General features: G+C 51.1%; 1 protein-coding gene across 1 annotated transcript in view; it reads right to left on the reverse strand.

The window, feature by feature from the left end:
- Window positions 1-17625, reverse strand: part of LOC146863594 (THAP domain-containing protein 5-like) — a 206004-nt gene extending 188379 nt beyond the window's left edge. The window contains exon 1 of the mRNA XM_085627602.1: window positions 17469-17625. Within this exon, the coding sequence (XP_085483728.1) occupies window positions 17469-17551 (83 nt within the window). The 5' untranslated portion in view covers window positions 17552-17625. The remainder of the gene's footprint in view (window positions 1-17468) is intronic.
- Window positions 17626-19028: the final 1403 nt, after the last annotated feature.

Below are 19028 nucleotides of genomic sequence, written 5' to 3' on the forward strand. Positions count from 1 at the left end.
ACTTTCGCAAGTGCTTTATCAACCTTCCTGCTTCCTCAAATTTGCTTGAAAATGCTCCATTTATCCACTCTTTTTTCAAAATTTTCTCGGAGGAGTTGTTAGGGCTCGCTCGCTCGCCCCAGTGCAGTACCATGTTAACTTTACGCCGCACCACTTTCAAATGTCACCAGCCGCCACTGATATGCAGACTAAGTACGGAAAAACAAACACAGTCTCGCATTTATACGAGTTTAAGCTATTGGCATCGTAAATCACAATGCCTTTTATTTATGTTGTAGAAACCAAAACATAAATAAAAAGCATTGTCATTTAAAATGCCAATAGCTCAAACTTGCGTAAATGCGAGACCTATTGCATTGCAAATGCTTGTTTATCAAGCTATCTCCCCGGTGTTTTAAAGCAAGTTATACTGTAATTTGTGTCGATATCGTCATGTATGTAATGTATCACATTGTGTTCAACTTTTATGATTTTATTTTTATCATCGAATAAAGTATATATCGATTGATTAATTGCATCACAAAGAAATCTTGAAGAAAAAAGGGCGAGCGGGAGGTGGGGAGCGACTGCTATCCTTAACCCCTTCGATGCTCATGACGGAACGGTTCCGTCATGGCCCCGCCCGCGCTAGAACCCTTCAGCACCGCGGGGGAATCCGCGCAGCGCTGAAGGGGTTAAACGCAAACGTTTGCCAACGTCCTCAACTTGAAAGTTGTAGAAAATGGTTACTTCATAAAAGTACTTAAAGTCCAGTGAACGTTTTGGTCTGCAATGGCCTTTTACAATGTAAATGGAATTATTGTCCACAAATCATGCAATAACACGCATGCATGCACACACGTTACATAGTCAACAACTGCTTTTTGTGTATAAAAAATGTTTAGACCTAAATTACAATCAAAATGCAGAAGGGTAAACATAAATTGATTAAACAAATAGAAAAATATAATTTATATTTTATTTTAGAATTAAACCGTATTCCACTTGAAGAGGTAATTCAATTATGAGTGGATACAATGTGTGGCGCCCGCACTCAACATCCACCCAAAATGAGCTCACCGTATCAGGATCCTCAAACAGAGTTGTTTGCTCATGTAATAGTCAATCTTTGAAGCAGTAAATAGTGTTTTTCTTGAGCCAATTTCGCTGCACTGCAGTAATAAACTAGAATTTCACCTTTACTCTGTATTACTAAATGTGCGCATGTGCGTTCATTGGTACCTTTGCTCCCATTTGTGTCTTTTCAGGGATGTCTCCTCAAACTTCGGAAGATCTGGGGACCATCGTGACAATTTACGGCAAATGTATTCTCCATCAGACCCTACGTTATCTTTAGAGACTCGAAACGGAGGGGTGAGGAAAGCAGCGGGGGAGTTCTAAATTGGCATTTGTCGACGCAGGGACATGGTTCTTGTAATCATTTCTGAACGCCATCCACTGGACTATTAAGGAGGGAACGGACAACAATGCCTTTTCACCTCTATTCAGTTAATTTCTGTATTTAATTGGCTAAATTAATGCTCAGAAGCTACCCCGTTAATCAGACGTTTGCCACTTTCCAGGTAGGGTCACGCAATACAACTACCATTACATGGGGATATCGGCTAGCTTCAGAGGCACACGGGCCCAGCAGCTTAAGGGGCTTGCTGCGTTTCCAGCAGACTTTGTTGTGAGAGGCCCTTCCTGACATGCATTGGGCCCGCTGTTCTCTTGCTGCGTCATGGACATTACATACACATACATGTCAGAGTACAAGGAGGCAGACCGAGGGCGACCCATAGTAGTTTGGGCCCTCACCTACCATAAAAGAGCAAACATGGCGTATCTGGCATAAAGGCAAAGAGGAGGGCTGGTTTGTGTATTTGCTAGCCACGTGCACATGCAGCATAGCGGCGCTGTAGAGTGCCGCTCCAAGCACCCCGCCTCCTGGCCAGCACTAACCTCTGGATGAAAACAGGCTGGAACCCTCCAAGTAAGCATGAATGTGCGTCACATGATGCCGGGGCCTCCTCTGATGCAGCAACCTTATATCCGCTCTTATTCTACATATGTTCTTGTGACCAGACCAAATGCTATGAAGTTACCTTTGTAACTGAGATAAATGTATAAATCTGCAGCATTTTAATTTAGTCAAAACTGGGTCTGCTCTTTTTCTTGAGGAAGTGAAGTGATGGGTGAAAAGGGGAATGACGATAAACTGTGAATGCAAATGAAGCTCGACAATTCTCATAAATACCACTGAGGCCTCGTTAGTATTTAAACTCGGCGAGAGCTCCTGTTGTCCGAGGGTGCTGCTTTCATGGTTTAATAAAAATGTAAATGTAAATGTAAATGTGTATGTACTTATATAGCGCCGAATCACCCCTAGGGGTATCTCAGCGCTGTACTCATACCGCTGAAGGAACCCTTCCTGGCTTTCCATGTGAAGTGTCCACTCCTGAGCACCCCCATGGTGAAGCCAGGCATCCCAGCGCTGTTGGGGCCGTTGTGGAGATTAAGCAAGCTATTGCCCAGAGTTGCAGCGTGGAACCCATGATTAGAATAGGCACTGAGGCGAGAATATCCAGTCCGAGGAATTTATAGCCCGAGACCCTGCCGCGGCGGGAATCGAACCCTGGTCCCGGACCAGTGCTCTGCATCGAGATCTGCCGCTCTAACCATTGAGCCACACTTCTGCTCTTTTTCTTGAGGAAGTGAAGTGATGGGTGAAAAGGGGAATGACGATAAACTGTGAATGCAAATGAAGCTCGACAATTCTCATAAATACCACTGAGGCCTCGTTAGTATTTAAACTCGGCGAGAGCTCCTGTTGTCCGAGGGTGCTGCTTTCATGGTTTAATAAAAACCATGTCATCTTTGCTTTAGGAAGTGCCCCCATGCGAGCCGGGCGCAAGTTTTTGAAAAGGGAGTTTGACCACGCGTTCTGCAGCTCTCGGCGCAGCACTGGGTGGGAGCAGATGTTGTGCGTGCGCTGTAAGGGTGCCCGCCATAACGAGAGAGGAAAGCCAGATGGCGCCTGTGCGCGTAATCGTGCACGTGACCGCACGCTTTAGGCCACACGAAAAGCGTGTGGTCGGATTTTTGAAGCCCACTTACTAAAAGTCTCGCCAGAGCAGCGCATGCGCTGGCTCAGCGAGACCTAAAAAGGGTGAATGAAATTTCCCCTGAAGACAGAAAGCGTTGGAAGCACATGTTCATATCCCAAAGGAAACGCTTGGAAAAAAGGCCAAAAAGTTGGATCTCTTAAATACGATGTAGCAATCGGGAAGAATGGAGGTATATAAACGTACTGCAAGAACATGGAAAATCAGCTACATGGCAACCTACAAATATCAACTCACCCCCTGCATATTTACACTTAACGCAGACAAACAAACAAATCTTAAATCCAAACTGACAACTGACCCCATACACCAAAAGGACAACACTTTAAAATTAAAAACAACATAATCGAGGTGCGCTAAGCACCAGTTGAATAAAATTAACAATTAGACTGCACTATGTTTTACAGTTTAAAGGGCAGCATGTGTTGCTTATTTAAACAAAGAATGCTACCGGGCATTCACAAAAACACAACTTGTTTCTAAACCTAATCACGATGCAGTAAGAAACAGTAAAAAAAACATTTTTAATGCACGATGTAATCGCAGTGCACTAAGGAACAGTTAAATTAAATCCACAATTTGAATCCACAATACTGAACATCTTGAAAAAGGCGACTCAACGCTGCCTGTTTAAACAAAGTTAACTAGAAACAACTTAAACAAGCATTGGCATAGCCAATAGGTCTCGCCCTTGGGACCTTATAAGTGTTTAGCCAGAGCTATTGACTTTGCCAATGTCTTTCAGGTGTGTTGTAGAGCAGTGTGGCTGCCGTGCAGCATGTTGAAAAGTTATAATAAAGTGATATAAGCATTTTTTTTACCTTATATACAACCAAGTAGACATTATGTATAAAAGAATGACCTTATTAAAAAAAAAAAATGAACATATACAAGGGCTTCTAGTTTTTCTGTCCTTGCAATCCTGGCACATTCTTCCTGCTGTTCTAAGGCTCATTTGTTATAGTTTTTTGTCGTCGTTATGGGGCCATAAACAACGGGAGGGTGGAGGTTGGGAAATACAACACGAGCAGAGGACGAGCACTAGGGGAGAATAAACAGATTCCAGTTTCCGAGGGCAGACTGAGGTGGTGCTGGGGTAGCGCTTTGCTGATGCTGAGATGGTGCTGTGCTGATGCTGCGGTGTAACTAAAGTGGTGCTGTGCTGAGTGATGTTAGGGTGGTGCTGGGACATGCTAAGGTAGTGGTGCTGGTGCGTAGGTGGTGCTGTGCTGATGCTGAAGTGGTGCTGCATTGATGTCGAGTTGCTGCTGAGGTGGGACTGCGATGGTCCTGGTGTGGGTCTGCTCTGGTCGTGGTGCACTGATGTGGAGGTGGTGCTGCGGTAGTGTTGTGCTGATGCTGAGGTGGTGCTGCGGTAGTGTTGTATTGATGCTGAGGTGGTGCTGTGCTGATGCTGAAGTGGTGCTGCATTGATGTCGAGTTGCTGCTGAGGAGGGACTGCGATGGTCCTGGTGTGGGTCTGCTCTGGTCGTGGTGCACTGATGTGGAGGTGGTGCTGCGGTAGTGTTGCGCTGATGCTGAGGTGGTGCTGTGCTGATGCTGAAGTGGTGTTGCATTGATGTCGAGTTTCTGCGGAGGTGGGACTGCGATGGTCCTGGTGTGGGTCTGCTCTGGTCGTGGTGCACTGATGTGGAGGTGGTGCTGCGGTAGTGTTGCGCTGTTGCTGAAGTGGTGCTGCATTGATGTCGAGTTGCTGCTGAGGTGGGACTGCGATGGTCCTGGTGTGGGTCTGCTCTGGTCGTGGTGCACTGATGTGGAGGTGGTGCTGCGGTAGTGTTGCGCTGATGCTGAGGTGGTGTTGCGGTAGTGTTGTACTGATGCTGAGGTGGTGCTGCGGTAGTGTTGCGCTGATGCTGAGGTGGTGTTGCGGTAGTGTTGTACTGATGCTGAGGTGGTGTTGCGGTAGTGTTGTACTGATGCTGAGGTGGTGCTGTGCTGATGCTGCGGTGTAACTAAAGTGGTGCTGTGCTGAGTGATGTTAGGGTGGTGCTGGGACATGCTAAGGTAGTGGAGCTGTGCAGAGTGATGTTAGGGTGGTGCTGGGACATGCTAAGGTAGTGGTGCTGGTGCGTAGGTGGTGCTGTGCTGATGCTGAAGTGGTGCTGCATTGATGTCGAGTTGCTGATGAGGTGGGACTGCGATGGTCCTGGTGTGGGTCTGCTCTGGTCGTGGTGCACTGATGTGGAGGTGGTGCTGCGGTAGTGTTGTGCTGATGCTGAGGTGGTGCTGCGGAAGTGTTGTATTGATGCTGAGGTGGTGCTGTGCTGATGCTGAAGTGGTGCTGCATTGATGTCGAGTTGCTGCTGAGGTGGGACTGCGATGGTCCTGGTGTGGGACTGCGATGGTCGTGGTGCACTGATGTGGAGGTGGTGCTGCGGTAGTGTTGTGCTGATGCTGAGGTGGTGCTGCGGTAGTGTTGTATTGATGCTGAGGTGGTGCTGTGCTGATGCTGAAGTGGTGCTGCATTGATGTCGAGTTGCTGCTGAGGTGGGACTGCGATGGTCCTGGTGTGGGTCTGCTCTGGTCGTGGTGCACTGATGTGGAGGTGGTGCTGCGGTAGTGTTGCGCTGATGCTGAAGTGGTGCTGTGCTGATGCTGAAGTGGTGCTGCATTGATGTCGAGTTGCTGCTGAGGTGGGACTGCGATGCTCCTGATGTGGGTCTGCTCTGGTCGTGGTGCACTGTTGAGGGGGCGGTGCTGTTCGGATGCGGAGATGGTGCACGGTTCTCAGGCGATTTACTGCACTATTTGCATTTTATAATCTATGACATTTCTTTTCTAAAAGTCTGTCTGCTTTCAGTGTCTCAGACCCTCTGAAGAGGATGAAGTGCAGCGCGTTGGCAGCAAAACTACTAAATACAAATAAATATAAATCAGCTTAAACACAACAGCACCATCATTAATTCATAGTAAATGCAATTTCATAACTTAAAATAACTACGGGGGAGGTGAGCGAACAGAAGGAGCCGCGACAAAAACAAGGCTTTTTAACACTCAGACAAAACGACAAGTCCTTTCGTGCTACTGTATTATCATCTTTTAATAATTATTCATATTTTCAGTTACCCTGCTTCCTCTGAGAGGTCCCAAGGCACCCTGGACGAGCTGTTTGATGTCTCCACTGATCGATCGATCGAACACACACACGCGCACGCACGCGCGCACACACGCACGCACACACACGCACGCACACACACGCGCGCGCACACACACACATGCACACACACACACGCGCACACACACACGCGCACACGCACGCACGCGCACACGCACACACACACCCCTTGGTCTCGCCCCAAACGAGTGCTCCTCAAGCATAATAGATGTTTTTGTCTATTTCTTCACTTTTGCTATAATCGCGGCACCCGTGCTTTACTTTTAATGTTAAAAATAAAGCGAGGGGGCCGCGATTACAGCAAAAGTAAAGACATGGACACGGACAGGGCGGAGCGAGTGGGCGCGCGGCTGCAAAAGTGAAAGCAGCTGCAGCGTTCACACGCTTAATGACCCGTGAAAGACAGATGGCGGCTGCACGCGTGCAAGCTCGCGTGAACGCAAGCGCTAGGCCAGCCATGGCAGCATTTTTTGAAGCCCTTAGTACAAGTCTCGCCAGACCAGCGCATGCGCTGGGTCAGGCGAGACCTAAAAAAACTACCACTGTCCCCTGCTCCCAAACGCATTACACCTGATCTATCCCCTCCCCGCACTTTTGGCCCAAGCCGCTCATCTACCATCCCAGCAATGTTCCAGAAAACGTCCCCCAAAGGGACCCTCTTACCAAATAAGGAGGCACCACTAGCTCCTGCGAGGACTTGCTCACCCCCCAGCAGCCCCCACAACACCTCTAGCAGTAACACCTCGCAGCCAGACACTATCCCTTGCTCAAACAGGTTTACACCTCTACTGGACCTGTCTGGTGACCCTAAGGAAGCACTACCCCGCCCCCTCCCGCACCCCCCACAGCCCAATGCATGTCAGGAAGGGCCTCTCACAACAAAGTCTGCTGGAAAGTAGTGGTGATTGACTGGGGCAGTCTCTACCTGGCATTTATCGATCTAAAGGCCTTCGACCTGGTCCCCAGGAGCAAATTATGTCAGTCACTCAAAGATATGGGCATCCCCCCATTTATTCTCAGCTTGCTGGTCCAGCTACATGAAGGAAACTACGGCCAGGTTAGGTGGGGGCGCATCCCAGGGGAGTGTGGGAGGGTTGTGTCTTGGCTCCCTCTTCTCCCTTTACATGAATGGGGTGGTCAGCTTTCTGCAAGAAGACTCAGCAGACTCACCAACCTTGGGGGGTGACAAGGTACCGACCCTCTTGTTCGCCTACGGCACCTTGCTGATGTCTAAGACCCAAGCAGGGTTACAACGTCTACTCAACAGGTTCCATCTTTTCTGCGACGACCGGGGGTTGGTTATTAACACATTAAAAACCAAATTCATGGCCTTCAACCCCCGTAGGTCCCACAAAAGCAACCCTTCACTTGGTGGGATACCTCTGGAAGGGTCGGCACCTTTGACTACCTTGGGGTTCGACTCTCCGACAAACTGTCATGGAAGCCCCACCTAGCAAAGATGTTGATGGGACACAAACGAGTAGCGGGAGCTCTTGGGAGAGAACACCGCCTCTCACACAGCAGACCAGTCGCTTCAGCTCTCCAGGTTTATGATGCCAAAGCGGTTACCACAGCACTGTGCGGAGCAGAGTTATGGGGGTTTGACAAGGCCCATGACCTCTGTAGATCTGAGCACAAGTTTCTCAGGGACCTGGTGACGTTGCCCCAATACATCCCCCTCGCCCCGCTAATGCTCGACATGGGCAGGTGATCGATTGGCGACATAGCAAGGTTGCACCCGCTCCTCTTTTGGGCTCGCATTAGACGAACCCCCGAGCTCCTCCCCTATGCTGAAGCCCTTACTGGGGTGATACGACTGGACAAAGGCTCCAAAATAGGCTGGATTTCCAATGTTGGGGAAATGCTGTCAGCTTTGGGGCTCCAAGCTCATTGGGACAGGCAGCAACCGACCATGAAAGAAGAGTTAAAACGTCTTTACTGGGAATGGCGGGACCGCCAGGAAATCTACAAACCGAATCTAGGTAGATTAACAGCAGAATTTTATCTCCACAAGCAGAACAGACACTTAGAGCCCTTTTTAGACATCATTCAGGCCTCACGGGATAGGATGCTCTATATCCACTTCAGGTTCGGCACGCTCCGACTGTGAGACCACAGCGAAATGGCACCCACGCAAACAAACACCAGAGGCCTGCTCTTGTTGCAGGGCCCCGGTAGAAAGAGTAGCCCATGTTCTGTTTGCTTGCATGGCTTATAACTTGCCGAGGGCCAAGAGGCTGAAACCAGTGTGCCGGCAAATGGGTAAACCGGACTGGTAGTGTGTGCTGTAGTGTATTGTGCAGTGCAGGAAGTGTAGTACAGTGCTGTAGAGTGCAGCAACCTGTACTCATAGGTGAAGGCCACCGTCCGGCTCTGGTAGTGTGTGCTGTAGAGCATTGTGTAGGTGCACTTTACAGTGCAATGCATGAAGTGTTGTTCAGTGTAGAGTGCAGTGCAAGTGCAGCAACCAATACTCAAAGGTTTGGAACTGTGACAGGTTTGTGCCAAAAGTATATATATGTGGAAACCTGGGGCAAGGAAATCCCAAAATCCGATTTTGCGTTTTTGATATAGAAATTCCGAAATTGCATTTTAGATATAGTATTCAGTATTTATTGGTGATCATAAATACAAGTAAACACAGGAACAGACGTCACGTATTTCGCCCAAATGGCTAGCAAGCCAAGGGCTTTTTCAAAGCTGATTTGAAAAGTGTGAACATAAATAAAAGAACAAAGTGGGCTGGTACAGAAGTAACAAAGATATGGTCGCATGTAATACAAGCTTGGCAGGATTTTGCCCCCATCGCATTTCCTTGTAGTTGCTGAGAATATTCAGTGTTGAACGCAAACAGCTTGTTGGTGAGACAGAAGAGTAGCAGCTCGAGTATCATTTGGTTTGATTCAAAGAAATCTGCCGGTCCTGTAGTGCTTTCCATACGGCTTCAATACCATCTTCATGTCGGATTGACCTGTACAGGCTTACAACATCAATGGTTGTGAGTACGCAATCCGAATCCCATGGAATTACGAACACAACATCCTGTACTCACTTGTGGAAGTTCAAACCGGGATCTGTGTAGTGTACCGTTCGCAGCGCACTGTCCTGTAATTAATGCGGATTAAAATATATTTACAAAGTGCAACAAATACCTTAAAAGGGGGCGTTGCACTGAAGAACACAGCAAGTATATTTGAATAACCAAGTTTTCAAACTTTTATGGATTTTCAAGGAGTTCGGTTTGGTATGCAGGTAGAAGGGATGCTATTCCAAAGCATAGGGGCCGGAAAGGAGAAAGCGCTCCCACCCTTATGCTTCTAGGTAATTTTAGGAACCTCGAGTAACAGAGCATAGACAGGTCTTAGAGGTCTATATGGAGTATGTCTTCCGTGTGTTTAGAGAAAGAAAACCTCCAGAGTTTGTCTGTAGAAAGCTTTATGTGCCAAACTGCCCATCTTGAACAGCGCTCTCTTTTCCACGGAGAGCCAATGCAAAGCTCTCTGTGCCCGGGTGATGGAGTCATTACGTTTCAGGCCTGCAGGAGTCCGTTCTGGACTGTTAGAAGGTGGTTCTGACCATCTGAGCCGCCCGGATTTTTCGCTTTTTGAACACCTAATTGTTGAGCTTTTACTGTGGGGGAGCCTCATAAGTTGGGACTCACCCACAGTGAACTCATGATGAAAGGGTCTGCATTTGCATTTTGCCGGTGTCCCCCTAGTGAGAGTAGGCCACTGCGCTGCAGCCGGAGTAAGGGGCACAGGGCTGGTTACATGCAGACACGTGTGTACATGCATGTGCAAACGTGTAGGGGCTGCGCAGGGGAGATTCCTGGCGTGTGCAGCCCAGGAGCAGCTACAGATTGAATTGTGTGGCAGGAATTATGCAGAGCTGGGTGGTAACATGGAATAGGCTTTAAGACAATGGGAAGAAACATGTAAGGGAAAGTCAGTGTGTTTACTGTTTTCACTGAAAGACCACTTCATTATTCTCCTACGAGGATGAGGGCCACATGGGATAGTTTCACTTCCCTAGGGCCTACAAATTCCAGACACGCACTAAAGTCCACTGTAACACAGGTGAGAAGAAGTATTCTGCTGAATTCAAAACCATAGATGTACTGCTTATGGGTCATCCAGAAATGTCATATTCCTCTGAGTCAGCTCATAACCAGAGCCTGGTTGGGGCTGACACTGCCAGGCTGGATCAATGACCTTCCTCCCAAAACTGCAGCATTAGAGGCCTAGCCCTTCACGACAAGCATTCCAAGGGCTAAGGTCTCCTCTCCAAAAGGGAGAGAAGATGGGTGGAGCTACCCAGTTATCCATCAGCAGATATCACCTGGTGCCAAGCACCAAGCTGCTCTGCAGAGACGGCAGAAAGGGGGGGGGGGAAAGGGGGGAAGGGGCTTTCAGAGACCTTGTGGCATGAGATCCCTGGACGACGCCATTCTGAACTAACCCAGAGGCCTGGGCAGGAAGGAGGGAGCGGGGGCAGAGAGGTGAAGTGTCGCTGTTTGATAGGGCAAGAAGAGACTTCCTGCCAGCCCCCTCCAACTTCTTTTAAAAGAGCTTGCACAGGAAGAGGAGCTCTCTCTGGGGTTTGGTTGGCTAAGGAAGACTGGTGCTGGAGACTGGCGCCATGGGCAGTTGAAGAAAAGAACCTGCAGACTGTCCCAGGACCCCGGCTTGTGCAAAAAGGGGAGCCCAGGACCAGTGAGCAGAAGCCTGGGCCTCTGCGCAAAGAAAAGAGAGGCCCAGGAGGAAGGCCAGGTGAAAGGCTGGTGCAGGGAGCCAGTGAAGACAGCTCCCTGCTGAGTTCATCCTCCTTGGGACCAGGAGGGCAAAGAAAAGTGCTCCCAGTGGCTGGGGTGCGCCACCAGGAGCAAGAAGAGGCCAAAATGGGGAGGTTCGGTCCCCTGGGGGCTGAGGTATGCCCCCCAGAAGATAGGCGACCTTTGACTTCTGAGAAGACCGATGACAAAGCGCATGGGGCTCCGCTGCTGGTCTCAAATATACCCCTGGGGTGGGTCAAGCCCCAGGGGCTGCTCCCACAAGAAGAAAAGTCAGGGAGCGCTGTCGCGATCCCCAAGAAAACTGACCACGTGGGGTGCCAGGAGCCCACCCTGACCACTGATGAGAATGGAGACCGGGGAGCGCTGTTGCGCCCCCCGGGGAATGGAGAGAGGGGCCTGGGATCCCAACTACGGGCCCCAAATTGCCGAAGTCCAGTCGGGGAGCACCGTCGCGCTCCCCGTGAAAATTGCCCCAGCCGGGGTGCCAGGAGCCCACCCTGGCCCCCGAAGACTTCAGAGGGAGGGGAGCGCCGTCGCGCCCCCCTTGAACAGGTCTCTGGGGGCCCAGGGCCCCAACTCTGGGCCCCACTGAAAATGAAGCTGAGGAGCGCCGTCCCGCTCCCCTTGAAGATTGCAGGGGCCCGGGATCCCAACTCCGGGCCCCGATGGTGTCGGTGCAGTGGAGGGTGGCGTGTCGTGGCGCGTCCCCCCTGCCACAAGAAGAACAGCCGGGGAGAGCAGTCGTGCTCCCGGTGAAGATGTCCTGGGGCCCGGGACCCGAATGCCTCCGCACTCCCTCACAGAAGCTGGAAGGTGGGGGAGTGCCGGCGCACTCTCCTGAAGACCTGCCGCAGGAGAGGCCGCCTCCGTGTCTGCACGAAATGGACACTCCGGCTCCCGCGGCCGTACACGAGGGTGCGGGCCAGGCGGGGAGCCGGTGGGAGCCACTAGGGGTGGGCTCCCCAACATTTGGGAGCGAAGTGTTGCCAGGGGTGGAACCAGGCCCCCGAAAAACAGCCGGAGCAGCCGGGGCTGTGCTCCCCGAGCTGCCATAACTCACCTCGGAGTCTGGGTGGGACCGGGCACTCCACCGAGGTCTGGACGCTGCCAGAGGCCGCCAGGAGCGCGTCACAGCTCTCCCCGGAGTAGCGGGCATACTGCTATAATATGCATGACCAAGGAGCACTTTGCCCCATAATGCCTTGCAGACCTGGACCGGCCTGCAAGGAAAAATAGGATGGTGTTCGGTTTGTGGTGGCCCCAGGGATGCCTGAAAAGGTGCAGGGGGAGCTGCAGGAGCAACGCAGTCTCCCCCAGCACGAAGAGGAAAGTCCCCCCCTCCCCCCCCCCCCCCAAGTCTCTGGGGATTCCAAAGAAATAACCCTTCTAGGGCTCAGCCAGCAGTCAAAGCATCCTGAGGCTGGAACTTTTGTTCTACAGCTGGGGGTGCTTTAGGGACCGCCTCAAGGTGTGGAGGGCTGTGCTGGGGATGTCTGGAGAAGGGCATCCCCCCTTTACTAATGGTATATCTATTAGAGGGACTGAAAGCTACATGTGTTATGTGAAGTACCTGTGGAAGGTGAAATCATAAGCCGAGTGGGGTTATGTTGCTGGTCATTCCTGCTAGGGTGTCTGGCTGCATATACTTAATCCTGTGATTTTAACTGCGACGCCTTTGAGGGGCTTTAGTTGCAATGCATTATAACTGTTATCAACTATGATGAGTACTGTCGTTCTAAGTGATGCCCAAACGTGCATTCTAGCTACTGCTTTAGGTGAAGAACTACCCAGACTGTTAGCCACTAAGATGTAGCGGTGTATACTGTATGGTCAGTATGAGAGGTTCAGTCTGGGTTATGTGTCACCAGGGCAGGGGTACCTATTTTAAATGCTTCTTGAGATGATGGGGTGGGTCGCCACTGGGATGGTGCCAGTGGGCAAGGCCCTCACTCCGGGTTTTGTCAACACACTGCATTAGGGGGCAGGATGATGTGCATACATGGGAGTGGTGGTACTAGACCCCACCCCACCTGCGGGAGGGGTGTAAATGTTATGCAAGGTCACAAAGTAATTCCAACAGCTTATGTATATTTGTACATTGGTGCATAGTGTTGAGTAGTGTGTGTGTGTTTAATAAATATACTGTTCCTTTTATAAGGCAAAGTACAGACTGGACAATCAATTATTGAGTTATTTCTGCGTACTGGTAAATGGTGATTACTAGCCCACACCACCTCCCTCGAGTAAGCCTCAGACTGCTCTGCAACACTACCCTCTGAGCGTCAAGAGCTACAATGGGGTGTTTGCTTCCCAGTGAAGGACAAATGTGACATGTTATTCGTGCAGGCCTCACAGATGCTGCCTCGTTCTCCCACATGGACCCTTTGCAATTGGGTCATAATACAGTGTGTTGCAGTAATCCAGCCGAGAGAGAACAGCAGCCTGGCCGCAAGCGTACGCGCCTGTACTGGTATCAGAGGGAGCACTTTATGGAGAATTCTCCAGTGGAGAAGAACATCCACCTGCTTTTCCACACTGGAGTTTGTGGTCTATGAGGAGTCCCAAGTTTTTAGTGGATGCTACTAAGTTGAAGGACTTCCCAGCCCTGCTGGCCACCATTTTGGGTGATGGAAAATTGATAGGGGGCCTAAATTCAAAAGTTCAGTTTTATCTCCATTCACTTTCAGTGCATCCATACACATCCATGGGGCCACCAGGGCCATACATACGCAAAAATGATTCACAGCTTATGTTGCATTGATAATGATGACTACAGTTTGTGGTTCATTTACATATGACATAAGGGGCAAAGAGGACAAAATTCTGTATCCAGATGTGAGATCTGCAGATTAAAGAGTCTGGGGCTTTACGTGGAGCCCTGGGGGACTCCAGAAGAACAAAATATACTCTTAGAAAAGATGATATATTCACCGCCTAAGTGTGTGCGACAGAAAGAAGGCAAGTCAGTCCGATACTCTCCCCTTAATGCTCATTTGATGTTATCTGTATATCAAGATAGTAAGTGGCTGCATCGAAGGTGGCGCTGTGATCGAGTACCACCACAGTAGCACTATGGCCCTCGTCCCAGAGCACTGTTAGGTTGTCAAGTACTGTTAGCAGGGCAGGTTCTGCACCATGCATAGGCCGGAAGCCTTCTTGGGTCAGTCAGTCAAAGATCGTTATTCGACCATGTCCTGGTCATGAAAGAATACAAGATTAATACAAAGTTCATCATCGGTTGTAATGAAAGAGAGCCTACTTGGGTCTTATCTAGGACCGTATTGGCTTCAATGGATGGTCGATGTTGTTTACCACCTTCCTTTTCCAGAATCTTCACCGAGAAGGGAAGACGAGAAATGTCCCTCTAACTGCTCAGCTGCTGAGGGTCTTCGGGGCTTTCTCTCCACCGGCTGGATCTGAGCGCCCTTCCATATCTGAGGACTTATTGCTGTTGGAAGGGAGCCTTGCGCAAGTTTGTTATCACTCGAGCAAAGATATCTGCGGCCATATGAAGGCAAGAGGCTGGACAAGGGTCCATGGGAGATCCGGATGAATGGCTGAACCAGAGGCCATCACCGGAGCAGGCTTACAAAGCTCAGAGCCTGACAGAGTGGACCCGGGACCACGGAGAAGGTCTTCACCGGACCAGGCCTCCAAAGCTTAGAGTCTGACAGCGTGGACCCGGGACCACGGAGAAGGTCTTCACCGGACCAGGCTTCCAAAGCTTAGAGTCTGACAGCGTGGACCCGGGATCAGGAAGAAGGTCTTCACCGGACCAGGCTTCCAAAGCTTAGAGTCTGACAGCGTGGACCCGGGATCAGGGAGAAGGTCTTCACCGGACCAGGCTTCCAAAGCTCAGAGCCTGACAGAGTGGACCCGGGATCAGGGAGAAGGTCTTCACCGGACCAGGCTTCCAAAGCTTAGAGTCTGACAGCGTGGACCCGGGATCAGGGAGAAGGTCTTCACCGGACCAGGCTTCCAAAGCTTAGAGTCTGACAGCGTGGACCCGGGATCAGGGAGAAGGTCTTCACCGGACCAGGCTTCCAAAGCTTAGAGTCTGACAGCGTGGACCCGGGATCAGGGAGAAGGTCTTCACCGGACCAGGCTTCCAAAGCTTAGAGTCTGACACCGTGGACCCGGGATATGGGAGAAGGTCGTGTTCAAGTGCAAGACTCTGGGTTACATTAGTGACCTCTTCATGGAAGGAGCTGAGAAGGGTTCACTCACTGCCTCTGAACCAATCGTACCTTCTTGTGCGAACGAGAAGAGACAGAGGCTTTTCACACTTTTAATAACTTCGCGCGAGGAATTGCCAGCGGCTAAAAGTCTCTCAGAGGAGTGTTCTTGTTGCTAACCTGCAAGGACTCCTCTAAGTCTGTGTTAGTTCCTCGCGTGCTCCTGCATGCGACCACCATCCTGTTCGCTCCTCTGTATCACTCAGCTGTGCATGTGTTCATCTGTGCCTCTATTCCACCCTGGACCTTGGGTGTGGAGTCAGCTTGGAGGGAGCTGCGCTGGGCCATCCCGCTGACCAGTCACGGCTGTGCTGCTGAATAACCTTCTTGAAACCTACGACTGGATGGTCTACCTGCAGTGGTCCTTAACTCTCGCTGATAGAAGCTCTTTGTTGACCTTCCAGGCTCTGCAGCATCTTGTGGCAGCGCAGGTCCTGGGGGGCTGCTGGGGGCCCCTTCTCTTGGTCTTATCTTAAGAGGGGTCGCAGTGTTGAAAGACACTAATCCAGGTATTAAGATCCGAGGCTTGAAGGGCCCCTCAGTGTTTCCATCACTCTCAGGTGGAGGGAATCCAGGAAGGGCCTTTTATAAAGAGACTGACGTCACTTCCACCAGTCAGCTGTCTCTGCTCCACCAGTGCCCAGCCTGCAGGGGTTCCTGATGTGACCACAGTGTCCTGACTGCTCCCCAACTTTAATTATAACGGGTGCATGGGCACCGGCCGCCCTGGCTGTGTCGCATGCAGTGTGCTGCAGTACAATGTGTGTACAGCACCGTGCACTGCACTGTGAAGGGCCGCTGGCCGGTCCTACACGTATGCAGTGTTGTACTCTTAACACTGCTCTGCAGCTCAGTATGCGGTGCACTGTACAGTGCAATGTGAGTACAGAGCCTTGTTGACACTTGTGGAAGGTCTCTGGCAGCCCTGGTTGTATGAAGTGCAGTTTATTGTGCAGTGCACTGTAGAGTAGGAGCAGTGTGTTGTGAAGTTCATGTAGTGTAGCAATAATGTGCAGAGTCGTGTACTCACTTGTGAAAAGTCACAGGATACACCTACCTGTGTGCAGTGTAGTGTATTATTATGCAGTGCATAATACAGTGCACTGATTACAGTGCCTGTAATCATGTCTGGATGTGTGGAAAAGCATTGTGTATTGTGCATGCAGTGTAGTGTAGTACACTGATGTACTCTGCAGTGCTGGAATAGCAACCTATACTGCTTGGTGCTGTGCAGTGAGCTCCGAGCAGGATAGTGATGTACAGTGCAAGATGAGTGTAGTGTCTTGTATTCACTTGTGGAATGTCACTGGCCAGTCCCAGCTGTGTGCAGTGTATTTTAAGGAGCAATCTTCAGTCCAATGTGCATTGTGTTGTGTAGTCCATTCAGTGCACTTCAGTCATGCACAGTGCAGTGAGTGGAGGTTCCTGCACTCAGCCATGACATGGAACCAGCCGGTCCTAGCTGCGTGCAGTGTAGAGTATTGTATGCAGTATTGTACAACACAATCAGTGCAAGACAGCAATGCCGTGTCAGTGCAGTGGGAGTGCAGTGCATCCAGTAGTATAGTGATCTACACTGCTGCTCGGTGCAGCAGGAGTGGTGAGTGCAGTGCTGCTCGGTGCAGTGGGAGTGCAGTGCTGCTCGATGCAGCGGGAGTGCAGTGATGCTTGGTGCAGCGGGAGTGCAGTGATGCTCGGTGCAGCGGGAGTGCAGTGATGCTTGGTGCAGCGGGAGTGCAGTGATGCTCGGTGCAGCGGGAGTGCAGTGATGCTTGGTGCAGCGGGAGTGCAGTGATGCTCGGTGCAGCGGGAGTGCAGTGCTGCTCGGTGCAGCGGGAGTGCAGTGCTGCTCGGTGCAGCGGGAGTGCAGTGATGCTTGGTGCAGCGGGAGTGCAGTGATGCTCGGTGCAGCGGGAGTGCAGTGATGCTTGGTGCAGCGGGAGTGCAGTGATGCTCGGTGCAGCGGGAGTGCAGTGATGCTCGGTGCAGCGGGAGTGCAGTGATGCTTTGTGCAGCGGGAGTGCAGTGATGCTTTGTGCAGCGGGAGTGCAGTGATGCTTTGTGCAGCGGGAGTGCAGTGATGCTCGGTGCAGCGGGAGTGCAGTGATGCTCGGTGCAGCGGGAGTGCAGTGATGCTCGGTGCAGTGATGCTCGGTGCAGTGATGCTCGGTGCAGCGCCTCGAGCCCCGCCCCGCACTCACTTGTGGAAGGTGACCGGCCGGCCCTGGGCGTCCCGCCGCCGCTGGTTCCGGGAGCACCGCTGGGCCACGCAGTACCGGGTCATGACGGGCGCGAGGGGGCGGCAGCGGCGCGCGCCCCGGGCCTGGAGCGGGAATGGCACTGGCGGGAAACAAGCCCGACCGCCGCTCGAAAGGAGCCCGAGCGCTCCCGCAGGGCCCGCCCCGCACAACGACGAGGAGCGGATACACAAGCACCAGGCAGAGGAGGCCGCAGTGTGTCCGCGGCAGCGCCCCCCGGAGGCGAGACAGGGGCAGTGCACGTGGAGGTGGGGGAGGGGGGGGGGGAGGCAGGGCAGGGAGGGGGGTGCGGGCTTCATGAATACCGTCACACACCCCCACCACCACTGCAGGATACAGCAAATGACAGGCACGTTTACCTGTCTCTGACATATCCATACCCATGCGTGACATATCAATACCCATGCGTGACATCTCCATAGCCAGTGCTTTAAATGGGCCGGTAGTCACCGGTACTGAGTACCAGCACTTCTCATTTGTATCACTCTGAGTACCGGTGCTCCTCTAAGGTAGGCTCATTGTTGCCAGTGCTCTCGAGCACGGACGAGGCTGCCTGACAGCCAAAGCGCCTCTAGCCCAGCGGAGCCACCTCTGAACAATTCAGCAGGGCTCAGCTGCATACGCCCGGTGTTCACCACCACGCTGTGAGTGACAGAGCAGGGTCCATTCAGGCCCTGTGCTGTCAATCCCATTCACACCATGGAGTGCACTTGTGCACACACTCAATCCCGGCATCCCACTGGCAGCAGCAATAGCAGCAGGAGATGAGGAGTGGCCTTTATCCCACCGGAGTCTTTTGTGCGAGTGTCTGCTTGCGTCGGGGTGTTTGCCTGCTTTGTGCGCATGTTTTTGTGTGTGTGAGAAAAGTGAGTGAAAGAGGGAGATCATCCAGACACTAGGGAGGTATTTTAAAGGACATTCTTGGAATGCTTTGCGTGAGCACTGCTGCTTGTTTCTGTGGGAGCGCACTCAAGTATTCGGCCACATAGTAGAAATGTCTTGCATGTCTTGTCCTTAGCCCCGCCCCTAGCCCCGCCCACTTGCTACACTCATAGCTGATTTTAAAAGTACCTGCACTTATTTTTTCACATTTAGAGCACTGTCCATACCCATGTGTGACATCTCCATACCCATGTGTGACATGTCCATACCCATATGTGACATATCAATACCCATGTGTGACATATCAATACCCATGTGTGACACATCAACACCCATTTGTGACATGTCAATACTTATGTGTCACATATTGAAATCGATACCCATGTGTGACATATCAATACCTATGTGTGACATATCGTTACCCATGTGTGATATAGCGATACCTATGTGTAACATCTCTATACCCATGAATGACATCTCCATATTCATGTGTAATATATCAAAACCCATGTGTGACATATCGATACCAACGTGTCACGCATTGTAACCCATGCGTGACATATCGATGCCTAAATATGACATCTCCATACACACGTATGACATATCAAAGCCAATGTGTGA

The sequence above is a fragment of the Triturus cristatus genome, chromosome 2_1, assembly GCF_964204655.1.
Source record: "Triturus cristatus chromosome 2_1, aTriCri1.1, whole genome shotgun sequence".
NCBI lineage: Eukaryota > Metazoa > Chordata > Amphibia > Caudata > Salamandridae > Triturus > Triturus cristatus.